Source organism: Syngnathus acus, chromosome 10 (assembly GCF_901709675.1).
Source record: "Syngnathus acus chromosome 10, fSynAcu1.2, whole genome shotgun sequence".
Taxonomy (NCBI): domain Eukaryota; kingdom Metazoa; phylum Chordata; class Actinopteri; order Syngnathiformes; family Syngnathidae; genus Syngnathus; species Syngnathus acus.
Genome location: NC_051095.1, coordinates 3,243,292 through 3,256,126, shown reverse-complemented (window position 1 = coordinate 3,256,126; position 12,835 = coordinate 3,243,292). Strand labels below are relative to the sequence as shown.

General features: G+C 43.8%; 1 protein-coding gene across 1 annotated transcript; it reads right to left on the bottom strand.

Annotated features, from left to right (window-relative positions):
* Positions 1-8,234: 8,234 nt before the first annotated feature.
* On the bottom strand, positions 8,235-11,282 carry LOC119128187 (major histocompatibility complex class I-related gene protein-like). Its single transcript, XM_037260427.1, has 7 exons — positions 11,119-11,282; positions 9,734-9,997; positions 9,350-9,628; positions 8,922-9,230; positions 8,730-8,846; positions 8,640-8,657; positions 8,235-8,562 (listed from the first exon to the last, which is right to left on the bottom strand). The coding sequence occupies exons 1-7, from the start codon at positions 11,180-11,182 to the stop codon at positions 8,534-8,536; spliced, it is 1,080 nt and encodes a 359-aa protein (XP_037116322.1). The 5' UTR covers positions 11,183-11,282; the 3' UTR covers positions 8,235-8,533.
* Positions 11,283-12,835: the final 1,553 nt, after the last annotated feature.

Here is a 12,835-nt window from a genome sequence, read left to right as displayed (position 1 = left end):
ACATAACTTTGTTCTGCTCAAATGACACTTTCTAACTTTTGCCCTCTCACATGACAGCTTCATTCTGGCCGATTGAAAACTTTTTGGACCTTGATCTGTTGCACACGTGTCACTTACTGTAGTTGATCCGTCGCGCCACTCCAATTTGCCATTGTTCCGGCTGAGTCCCAGCCAAGAAAACCATCCTACTCGCATGTGAGCTTGAAGAAAGCAAAACAAACACTTGTGAAACATTGCGGCTCGATTGCTGGCCTGGTCAGTTTGTCTTGTCAGCTCGCTCACCAGCCAAAAATTGTCCGCCAACCAGTGAGTGGACACTGGCCAGGTGACCGCTCTTGTTCTTGCAGAAATCCTCAGCCGCTTCCCAAGTCAGGTTCCTGCCCTCAAAAAGATAACAAGAGTCCCTGAAGAGGAACTCGCCAGCGTCGCAGAAGGAAGCTGAAACCCAAAAGAAACTCATTAGAAAAAAGCACAAGGAGACAGTGCGGGTGCGGGTGTAGAAAGAAGCGTCGCTGCCACTCACTCTCAACTCGACTGTAACCGTAATCCAAGTCTTTGTAGGAACACGGCCATCCGTCCGGGCAGTCTGCAGGAGGACGACGTGATTGCATTTTTTCCTCCTTTCACCGCCAACAATACAACGGTCGTGCACACTTACCATCCGGCGACCACTTGCACATGTACGCCAAGGAGGAGCCGCACGATCCATGTCTCCACTTGCCAGGCTGACTGGAGAGGTGCACACCTTGGTTGACGTAGGCGCAGGACTCAACGTTGATGCTGTCGGGAAAAGTGGGGAAACATGAGTCACATCTGACAAACGACCCAATTTGGAGTTTATTTATCCTCTTTTCTGTTAAAAAGAAAACAAAAGCTTGTTTTGAACCTGCTCACACATTTTTGGAAAGGGGTACCAAAATGTTCCTATGCATCTTGCCTGACAGAACCTAAAGCAGTGGTCCCCAACCTTTTTTGCACCACGGACCGGTTACGTGTCAGAAATATTTTCGCGGACCGGCCTTTATATAAATAAATATATTTATATATTTATTATTTAAATATTTATATATATAAATAGGATGAAATAAAATGATACGACTGGCATAAAAACAAATATAAACCACATAAAAATAAAACGTTGAATTAGTGGGAGCACCGAGCTCTTTTCTCAGAAATGAGCCGTTCCCATCTAGGCGTAATCGGAGACAATGACACCCGAAGTGGTTAAGGTTTGTCTTTAAATGCAGGATGCTTGGTCTCCATGTGCCGAAGCAGGTTTGAAGGCTTCATTGCCTCGTTAGCTAGCCTTTCGCAACATATGCGGAGTGCACTTGGCGTGTCAGAGTCACCTGTGGCGATAAATCCATATTTTAAGTAGGACTCCAGAAATGTTCTTTTAAATGCAGCTTTCCTTTTCTTAGAAGTCGTAGCCTCTTCTTCTTCAGTGTACTCATTGGACGTTTTTCCCTTTCCGAAGAAGCTTTCCAAACTTCTCTGTTTCTTGCTCATTTTTGCTTGCCTCGCGGGCTTGACTGTGGTGACATGTCACGTGACCGGGACGAGCGTCTTAACCTGAATGAATTGATCGTCAATGAAAAAAAAAAATGAAAAAAAAAAATTTAAAAAAAAATTTTTTTTTTTTTTTCCTGTGCGGCTCCGCGGCCCGGTACCAAGTGACCCACGGACCGGTACCGGTCCGCGGCCCGGTGGTTGGGGACCACTGACCTAAAGAGGTGACCTTCTTACCTTCCGACTTGACGCGAGTCCCAGTTGCTGTAGTTCCGCGTCATACTGGTGTCGGACCAAGTCAGGTTCTTTTCTCCCGTATACAAAAACCAACACCATTCGTCGTCGCAGTTCTGCTGAAACCAATCCCGTTGTCAATAGCCAATAGCGGGCCAAATCGCGGTTGTCAATCAACTACTAGTAGCGAGCCAACAGCCGCTAGCACTTACCAGATTGGAGAGTCCGATCCAGAACGGCTTGTCGCCCATTTGCTCCTTCACAAAGTCTTCCTCATCCTTGGAGGTGATGGAAACTAGGTCGCCGCCCTCCCAGAGGCAGTCGTAACGAGCCCCCAGCCAACCGTTGGGGGTCTCCATCTTCTTGTAGCAGTGGGAGCCGTGAAGAGTCCATCCGATTTTTGCGTCACATTTCTTGATTGATCCTGATGAAAGAGCAATGTCGCCTTGGTCATTTGTCAGCGTTTGGTGAAAAACACAAATTGAGCAAGCAGACAAGAAGGAAGTCGGCCGAATTCAGTTTTTGCCAAATTGCGTCCCTGCATGACTGACAATATGAGATGAAGAAACTAGAACTTAAGGGTTGTACAGAGGCTGAGATCAGCCCGAGTCAAATTCCCTGTTGGCCGTGCACAAAGTTGGTCAATAAAGCCAATTCTGATTCTGAAATCATCTATCCACCAAAAAATCAACAAGGCACTTTTTTTTTTTCTCACGATAGTCATCAACCGTTTTCAAGATGATGAAGGCGGAAGAACCCGCCGAAACATGTCAGGTAAATGAACCTAAGAAAATTGTTTGATATAGAAGAACCAGTGAAGTAATTGAAAAAGAAAAAACAAGATGAACCTAGTACAACTAAGATGCTGAATAATTTCAAGAACATGTCAAAGGACGGAGGAAATTCAGTTCACTCCTGTCGTGCCGACCGACACGCTTTCATCGCAAACAACATCTAGTAATGCGGCCATAAAGTAGTGCCTGCACTGTCCGGATATTTTTCATTTGTTTGTGATTTTTTGCGTGTGACAATAAGGGCGCCCCATTGAACAGATTTGAGATGGAAGTGATTCAGCTAGAAAATGAGAGATTTGTTTTTTTCTTGAGAGTGCTCGCGCGCCACCACGTTTATCGTGTGCCCTGAGGGGTCGCCCATATTGCCCATGGCAAAAAGCGGTCCTGCGTGGAACTCCCACCTGATGCTGATGTCGGCGCCGGAAGAAGCGGAAGAGAATCTCTGGCCTTGCCTGTAAGGACGTGAGAGGGATCAAATATGAGAGCGCAACCAGAAGACAAAGGGCAAATGAGAGGTCGCGACTTTCTGACCTTTTTGACAGATGGATGGGTAAACCTGGCTGCAAGGATACATGTGAACTCGACCATCCCGATACAATTGGGCGCAGTCGTTCTCTTTGCCTCCTGGATACCACGGGACATCATTCTGCGGAGGGAGGACACAGCGGGTGGGCGTGACTTGAGCGTGTTAGGTGTTGCAGCTGCTCAGATGGCTTCCCACCAAATTCCTTCAGATACCACTTTATTGATTCAAATCTCGGAAACTTTTTAATGAAAAAATATGTTTCTCTGTAAAATGAACGGTGCGCTTTGATTCTACTGATTACCTCATCATTTTTTTCCTTCTAAATTATCAGTTGAATCCTTATCAAATGAAAAAAACTGTCTTGTAACATGACTCAAGGCAAGTGGAATTCAAATCTATTTGACAGTGAGAGCATTCTTGTCACATTTTTCCTCCTAATTCAATACAACTTTTTTCTGCTTTTTAACTTTTGCCCTCTAACATGACAGCTTCATTCTGGCCAATTGACAAGTTTTTTGGACCTCGATCTGTTGCACACGTGTCACTTACTGTAGTTGAGTCATCGCGCCACTCAAATTTGCCATTGTTCCGGCTGAGTCCCAGCCAAGAACCCGACCATCTGAATTCATCTTGCTGGTGAGCTTGAGGAGAGCAGAACAAACACTTGTTGTGAAAACATTGCGGGTCGATTGCTGGCCTGGTCAGTTTGTCTTGTCAGCTCGCTCACCAGCCAAAAATTGTCCGTCACCCTGTGAGTGGACGCTGGCCAGGTGACCGCTCTTGTTCTTGCAGAAATCCTCAGCCGCTTGCCAGGTTCTACATGTCCCCTCAAAAAGATAACAAGAGTCCTTGTACAGGAACTCACCAGAGTCGCAGAAGGAAGCTGAAAACCAAAAGAACCTAATTAGAAAGCCACAAGGAGACGGCGGGGGTGTAGAAAGAGGCGTCGCTGCCACTCACTCTCGACTCGACTGTAATTGTAACCAAAGTCTTTGTAAGAACACGGCCATCCGTCCGGGCAGTCTGCAGGAGGACGATGTGATTGCAATTTTTCCTTGTTTTAGCGTCAACATCCCGAGGAGAGACAGACTCACCTCCCGGCGACCGCTCGCACATGTACGCCAAGGAGGATCCGCACGAGCCATGTCTCCACTTGCCAGGCTGACTGCCGTAGTACGCGCCTTGGTTGACGTAGGCGCAGGAGCCAACGTTGGCGCTGTTGGGGAAAAGTGGGGGAAAATGAGACACACAACAAGCCAATTTGGAGTTGATGGTCCTCTTTTCGGATCAAAAGAAAACAAAAGCTGTTTTTTTAACCTGCTCACACATTTTTGGAAAGGGGTTCCAAAGTGTTCCTGTGCATCTTGCCTGACACCGAACGCAAAGAGGTGACCTTCTTACCTTCCGTCTTGACGCGAGTCCCAGTTGGCGTAGGTCGGCGTCACACGGGTGTTGGACGAAGTCAGCCTCTTGTCTCCCGCTTCAGAAAACTGACACCAGGTCTTGCTGCAGTTCTGCAGAGTCCAAACTCGTTGTCAATGGCGTATCAATCGCAGGCCAACAGCCGCTAGCACTTTGGTCTTACCAGATTGGAGAGTCCGATCCAGAACGGCTTGTCGCCCATTTGCTCCTTCACAAAGTCTTCCTCGTGCTTGGAGGTGATGGAAAGAAGGTCGCCGCCCTCCCAGAGGCAGTCGTGGCGAGCCCCCAGCCAACCGTTGGTTGTCGCCATCTCCTTGTAGCACTTTGAGTGGTTAGAAATCCATCCGTGGGCTGTGTCACATGTCTTGATTGATCCTGATGAAAGAGCAAAGTTGCCTTGGTCATTTTTCAGCGTTTGGTGAAAAGCACAAATTCAGCCAACAGACAAGAATGAAGTCGGCCGAATTCAGTTTTCGCCAAATTGCGTCACCTGCATGACTGACTTGGGCAATAAAGGCCATTAGCCTGAGAGCATATAGAGATAAACAAGGCCATTTTTTTTAATAAGATAATCATCAAACAAGATGCTGAATAATTTCAGGGACTGTTGCACTTGTCTAAAAATGGAGGAAATTCAGTCCAGTTGTTTCATTCTGACCCTCGGACAGAGAAAGGTTTGTTTAATACTCAAGTGCTGCCCACGTCAAAAGAGTCCACATCCAACTTTTTGGAGATACGTTTGCAATCTATGCAAAGAAAGACATCTTGACAAGTCACGCCTCTGTTTTAACACAGGTACCGAACAATTCAAGCTTACTGTTTTTTCTGGTAGTAACAAAAAAAAAAAAAAAAAAAATTCATGCCCAGTTGCAAGGTTTTTTTTTCAAATTGCGTCACCTGCATGACTGACAATAATGTAATATGAAATAAATAAACTACAATAATATATTCCCCAAAAAATCAACAAGGCACATTTTTTCATAAGATAACCAGTTTCAAGATGCTGAATAATTTCAAGGACTGTTGCACATGTCTAAAAACGGAGGAAATTCAGTCCACTTCTGTCTTTCAGCTGCTCGGGGAGAAAAGAGAAAAGCTTTTTTTTTTTATTATTTAACTCTTGCCCACAGGATGGCGCTAGAAGTCAACAAATTCCACTTCCAACTTTTTATTTTCATCAATTACCAAAAGATACTTCGGCAATCTATGCAAAGGAAGACGTGTTGGAATTTCACGCCTCTTGTAACAGAGCTACAGAATAATCTCCGTGACTATCATTTTCTCTGCAACCAAAATGTATTTAACCCCCTTTATTGGAATAAGAAAAACGCAATGTGTGGTTGCGAATATTAAAGCCAATAGTGGTGCTACTGAGCTGCGAACTGACGCGTGTGCACGTCGCTATATTCGATTTCTTTGTGTGTCTTGGCATGTGAAGAAATTGACAATAAAGCAGACTTTTGCCTTTGACTATATACGCAGACAGATTCTGTAGCCCGAATAACGTTTTTATGGATTTTTGTTTGGAGGGATGGACAAACAAGTGCCACGTTAACATCAAAGTGGATCATATTCAAGAGTTTTTATTCGCCATGTTTGAGCGTGCCAAACAAGGAATTTGACTTCGGTAAAACACACCCTCTGTTCAACATTTAGGTGACTAACAACACTCAGGACATGTGAATAATGGCAAAAACAGTGTAGACAAATTCAAAAAGGTGTGAAGAGCAGGATGTTATTGATATATGATATATTCTCTCCTCTAATTGTGTCCGTTGGATCGATATTGCATGTTCTATTCGATATAAAACATTGTTTGGTGGCTCTGGATACACTCCATCACTATTCAAATGATTATTTGATCACTTATGCTGAGCGCCACATTGAATAAACGACTTTTTTTGCAGACCGGACATCGTCATTACTATTAAGTACAAAAACAAACGCTGTTGAATCAATTTTCAAACAACTCCATTTGGGTCAAAAAGTAGACCAAAGTTGGGTCAAAAAAATCAAACCGAACTCTTTTGCGCAGAACAGTCCAGTTTGTACAAAACAACTGCTAAAATGCCCAAACAACCCATAGTTAAGACAAATTCACCCTGCTTCCTGAGTCGGTCGAATTTTTAACCCAGCAGATCCGCACTGCCATCCGAACCAACATGCGTTCTTCCAAAGTTATCATTAAGAGTAAAACGATCGCAAAATTGGACATTTTGTACTCACCGCAGCTGTACAACATCAGTACAACGCAAGACAGAAGGATCAGCGCCAGGCGGGCAGCCGGCGGGGTCATCATGGCTTCGGAAGCCCATCAGAGATCTCGAGGCTATTGAACGCAGAAATATCGATGTGGTGCACGCATTAGCTCCGCTCAAGACAAGTGACAACCGCTCGCTCGCTCGGCTGCTGCTGCTCGGCCCCCACCTTCGTGAGCAACGCACCCTTGGAAGAGCGCGTTCCTGCGGAGGCGTTCTATACGTGTGCACGTCTTTGACTGAAGGAACACAATATTATTTTGGCCACCTTCGTCCAGACTTTTGACACCACTTTGATTTTATTCGGGATGGGAAAGAGGGACAACCTTTGTGGTCATTTAAACCTACGTTTTAAAGTGAAGCCGAGTAAGGTGTCAAAGTTTTTCTTTTTTTACTCAACATCGTTCAAAGTGGATTTAGCGCATAACAACGTTGGCTGACGGAAAGATCGAAAACATTGGGTCGCTCAATCAGCTGACATTTTCTGATCACTTTTGTCACATAAGGGCTGCTTGCAAAAAAAAAAAAGTCAAATGAGCAGGTTGACATATCACGTTTTGGGCTATGGAGCCAAAAGCAGGTCTATATGGCTTCTTAAAAGGCACTGGCGGTACATATTCCACTCTACTTAGGTAGCAAACATTTTCAGTGCAGAAGACAGTGAAATCAGATGAGACCAAAGAAAATGTCATTGAATTTAATATTCATTGTAGGTTGGGCTGACAACCGGGATGGCAAGACATTTGCTGAAGGTGGCAACTGCCCTTCCTTGCCACCCTGTAAAACCGCCTATGCCAAAACACCAAATAATAAAATCGAATTGAAAAAAAAAGAAGCAAGCGTCCGTATATGAAGGAAACCTGGGGCCCAAACGATCAAAAACATGCGTGACACAGCAACGTTCAAAAGCCCAGAAGAAAGCATCCAATCGCGAGGACCGACGAGAGCATGCGGCTGCAAGCAAGTCGTAGTGACTTGAACTGTTTAGACCAGTAGTTTTTAACCTTGTTGGAGGTACCACACCCCACCAGGCGCATTAATAGGCCACATTCACCGAACCCCTCTTTAGCGAAAAAAATAAATAAATTCAAATTCAAGACAGATGTTTTTTACTGGTGCACAAAATGAGCCGTGCATGACCAGCACCTTGTTCAAAGAATAACAAATTACACCCCTCCAAATCAGTGTGACTTTTACTGTTGCCTTTGCGAAACTAGTTCAGATATGCGTTATCACGAATTTATAAATCAGGTGTTTTGGGACCTCCTCAGTGGAGGATCTGCCGAACCCCTAGGGTCAGTTTAGAACCTGGTTAAGAGCCACTGGTTTAGCCTTTGATTGATGGGTTGCACGTGACTCACAAGCACGGAGCGGCCGCGTGACGCAGGGTTTGATGTAACGCCGCCAAGAGGCGGGAGGGTGGAGCTGCAGCCGCGCATACGCGCGCGCACACGGTAGCTTAACAATTCAGCAGTAAACACATCCAACTTGTAGAGAAACAGCGAGGTGCAATATATATTAAATTGATCAGTAGCTCGCTGAACAAAAAGCACTTAAAAAAAAGCAACGTGTGATGCGGGTATCACTTGTGGTATGTTGGCTCCCTCTAGCGGTATTTGGAAGAACTAGTGAAGTAAATACAATTAGAATTCACTGCACTTGTAAAACTGTTGCACTTCAATTTGAAATAAGAAACATTTCCAAGTATTTCATACAGTTGGAATGTGATGATTCAATCAAGCGTGGCACCCAAGAAAAGAAGACATCCCTTCAACCTTAGTGGGGTTCATTCAGTCCTGCTCAGAAGATGAGATGCTGGCTGAGGGAGCATAAAAGAAAATACATTCAAGGCATTGGCATTTTTTCAAAACAGCAAGCGGAAAACGTCTCACTTACAAGCTGGAGCGTAATTGGCTGAAATGGAAGAGAAGCGAGAGGAGATTAGGAATCGCCACAAACGGACCAAACGTTTGTGTCGTCGTTCACCTTTTTGGCTTTTGGGACGCTTGGCCAGGAACACCCCCGCCGCCACCGCCATCGCCACCAGAGCCAGGACCACCAGCGGGACAGCGATGGCCACCGCCTTCTTCCTGTCTTCCTCTTCTTCACATGGCAACAAAACGAGACACGTGAACGACTGTCGGCGTGATGCCGAGCCGTGTCCGACGCGTGGCTCACCCTGGATGCGCGCGTTGCTCAGGATGCTTCTGGCGTACAGCTTGGTGACCATCTCCTCCCGGACGCCATCCAGTTTGAACACGCATTCGTAGCGGCCCTCCGCGGCGGGCGTCAGCTCCACTTTCAGGTCGGCCGTGGTCTGGAAGGTTCCGTCGTGGTTGGGGAGGGTCTCCCCCATCTCCACGTCCTCGTGGATCTCCTGGCCGTCCTTCCTCCAAAAGAGGTCCGACGTCCTGGGGTAGAAACCCGTGGCGTGGCAGGTGATTGGAGAGGAAGGAGTCTTCTGCAGGAGAGACACCGTGGGAAGCTCTGCGCGCAAAGATGGAGAGAAGAGTGGAGGATGTGCATGGAGGAAAAGAAACAACTTGAAAGATGGACATTGTGTGTGAGCTTGAAAGACGCAGTGAAGGCGAGAGAGGACAATGTACCGGTTCTGGTCAGGAACTCCCTGCCGTTGCTCACATGCTTCTTCAACCATGAAGGACACACCTCAGTCAAGTAATTCTTATTGTATTGATTGAACCCGTCCAATTGGTCCCACTTGAGTTTGGTGATGAAAGCTTGCGGATGTGCTGCGATCCAGCTCATCGTCTTCAGCTCAAATGATATGAAGTCTTCTCCATCGTAACTGATGTGCACCCAACCATCAACCTCCCCAGTCTCATCATTCCATTCACAGCCTACCATCTCCTGAAACATGTGAACACCTGAAAGGATGGCGCACAAGATTCAGCGAGGACGATGATCAGAGAGAAGCCAGCAGTGACAAAAAAAGTGTCATTTGACGAGCAGAAGGTTGGACGTAAACAAACCTCCAGTTTGGTTGAAGCGCTTTTTAATGTTTTCAATGCTGACTTTGAAGACCTGCTCAGTCTGAATACTGCCCGCCGTCTCTCTCTCCCAGTAGTGCGGATCATCTTCTGTGATTTTGTCCACCCAGTCTTGTTTCGCTTTTGCTTTCCTGTGGTTGCTGTCAAAGTGCAGAATCTGAACGCCGTCAACATACGCGGCCTCCCAGTACTCTGGTAGCTTTGCAACTTGAGAGCCCGTCAGGAAATAATTGAGCGTGTGAATGACTGGAAGGCAAACACAAAAATGACACACATGATCAAATCAATCTTCATATTTTCAATGATTCTGCCTGCAGATGGAACTTTGCAGCACTTGAAATTGGAACTGTCATGTTTCTCCAAACGCGTTCTTCCGCACAAACTTGTCAAACTTGAATTTGACAACCTGCCTATGTTTTTTTCTTTCAGTTGTTAATATGTTAAGATTTCAGTGTGACGCCCTAAGCGAGATATTCGATGCCCCTCAGCAGTGACTAACATCCACTGATGAAAGAAATCTAATGACATAACTTTTGCCATTCTCTTTCATTTGCAGACAAAAAATCCAATAATAATATGAGGCAATCCTTTTGTTCAGACAAGTGAAACACTTTTAGATGTTACTTCACTGGTTCTTCTATATCAAACAAATTATTTTAGGTGTATTTACCTGACATGTTTCGGCGGGTTCTTCCGCCTTCATCAGATCTGATGAAGGCGGAAGAACATGTCAGGTAAATACACCTAAAATAATTTGTTTGATATAGAAGAACCAGTGAAGTAATTGAAAAGGAAAAACAAGATGAACTTAGTACAACTTTTAGATGTTACCTGCTGACAGTTTCGACTGTGTCTCCAGTCTTCCTCACAGTCGAAACTGTCAGCAGGTAACATCTAAAAAAAATGTCACTTGTCTGAACAAAAGAACTGCCTTATATCATTTACGGAGACATGATGACTCTTATCGACATTATAATGTAAGGAGGCTATACAATGTTTTTTTCTGAAAGATGAGACACATTTTTATTGCCATGACTGTGAAATGTTAATTATGAATTGCAAAGACTCCCCTGTACAACATTTCATTCTTGTGCGTAGGCTTTTCCACATTTCATCGATTACATATCTATTCTGAGGCATATCACCTTGATTTGTGCCATTTTCAAGTTTTCCAACTTTCTTACATTTATAATAATAGCTATGTATTCCCGTATAACTCCGACAAAACGGGCGTTCAGGTGAAAGAACTTAAAATGCCGACGCAACAGACGAGTGGCGAAAACGAAAGCAATAAACAATAATGACTGCGTCACTTCCAAATCAAGAGCGTCAATCTTTCGAATAATAAACCGAAAAGTCCAACTTACCAGGCGTCACGCTGTATATTTGCACAGCCAAAACAAAGAATGCAAGTAAATTCATTCTAACCATCAATGTGTTTTTCGATTTTAGTCAAGCAGGCTATTCGGTCAAAGTTGCGACTTGTCGTCCAAGAGGCGAACGCGGAACAACAGCGAAGCGCAGGACGCGCTTCGATTACCTCTCAGGCAAGCCAATTGGAGTTCAGCCCGGCGATGACGTCACTCAGTCCTGCAGTATGTTAATAAACTGTGTGTGGGGATGGCTCGACTGTCTTGTGTGCATGGACCATGAGTTCGACTCCCGCATATGACTGTGCGTGTGTGTGCGTGCGCGTCTTAAAATATATTCACATATATATATATATATATAAACCACTCGTTGAAACAGCGCCGCCCCCTGGTGGGCTGCGTAACTACAACGTAAATTAAAGTTTGGGTTTCCGTGAAATCACGTGATCGTCGAGGGCTTTTATCATTGAAAATATCCATAAACCCAGTTTGATTGCTGAACGTAGGTCAACTTTGCCGCCATATTGCATGTGGAAAAGTGGAGCGCTGGGTGAAAGATTCAACTATGGCCAGTTTTGTTTACCAAAAAAAAAAAGGATGTGTAATATAAAAGAAAGAAACGTGCCCTTTTAAGATCTTATATTTGTACTCAGGTACCTGCGTTTAAGTTAGATTTTTAGTTCGATTTTATTTAAATTTTTACCACACAATGCAGTACGTACACTTGTACCTTGTTTTAAAAAAAGTTGTTATAATAATAAGAGGTCCAAAAGCATATTTACAGTGTCGTACCTTGTTCTAAAAAATCTTATAATAAGAAAATATTTCTAAAAACATATTTACAGTATGTACACTTGTACCTTGTTGTATAAATGTTGTTATAATAATAAAAGAGTTCTAAAAACATATTTCCTGAATGTATACTTTAGCTACATCTACATGTTACCCACAACACACACACACATTTATATTTATATAGATTTTCTGTATGTCAGTTATACTATTAATATAGTATTTAGATGTTTGAAACTATTAGTTAATGAACTAAGGATAAGGTTTATTATACATTTATTGATACACAAATTTTTTTTGTATGTATTTATGTTAAAATTGACAGGGTTAGGGTTTCAAAGTAATGTTTCAAACTAGGGTTAGGATTTTAAACCAGGGTTTCAAACTAACTTTAAACCCTACTTTGAAACCCTGACCCTAGTATGAAACCTTCATTTGAAACCCAAACCCTAATATGAAACCCTACTTTGAAACCCTAATCCTAGTTTTAAAACCTACTTTGAAACCCTAAACTTAGTTTTAAACCCTACTTTAAAACCCTAACCCTAGTTTTAAACCCGAGCTTTAAACCTTACTTTGAAACCGTGTCCTTAGTATGAAACCCTACTTTGAAAACCTAAATCTAATTTGAAACCCTAGTTTAAAACCGTAACCTTAGTTAGAAACCATAGTTGAAAACCCTAACCCTAGTTTGAAACCGTACTTAACGAACTTGTTCAGTTCTTAGTTCAGAGACAAATCCGCAAAGAAACTAAGTCATCATGACATCACAAATGACAAAAACATCACCTTGTTCCTATTTTTTGATTGATAAAATGACCATGTACAGGACAGTTTTTTGTTAGTTAGAAAAAAAATTTCCACGTTTTGTAACGATGTACAATGAACGTGCATCCTAAGACAGAACCACTTGTGACCACAA

Bases quoted from the DNA above. Each gene is read 5' to 3' on its own strand.
- LOC119128187 (XM_037260427.1), bottom strand. From the start codon at position 11,182: ATGGTTAGAATGAATTTACTTGCATTCTTTGTTTTGGCTGTGCAAATA. The intron at 9,231-9,349 runs GTACATTGTCCT...CTTTGCGCGCAG, and splicing joins GGAGTTCCTGACCAGAACCG to AGCTTCCCACGGTGTCTCTC. The intron at 8,847-8,921 runs GTGAGCCACGCG...TGCCATGTGAAG, and splicing joins GAGCAACGCGCGCATCCAGG to AAGAGGAAGACAGGAAGAAG.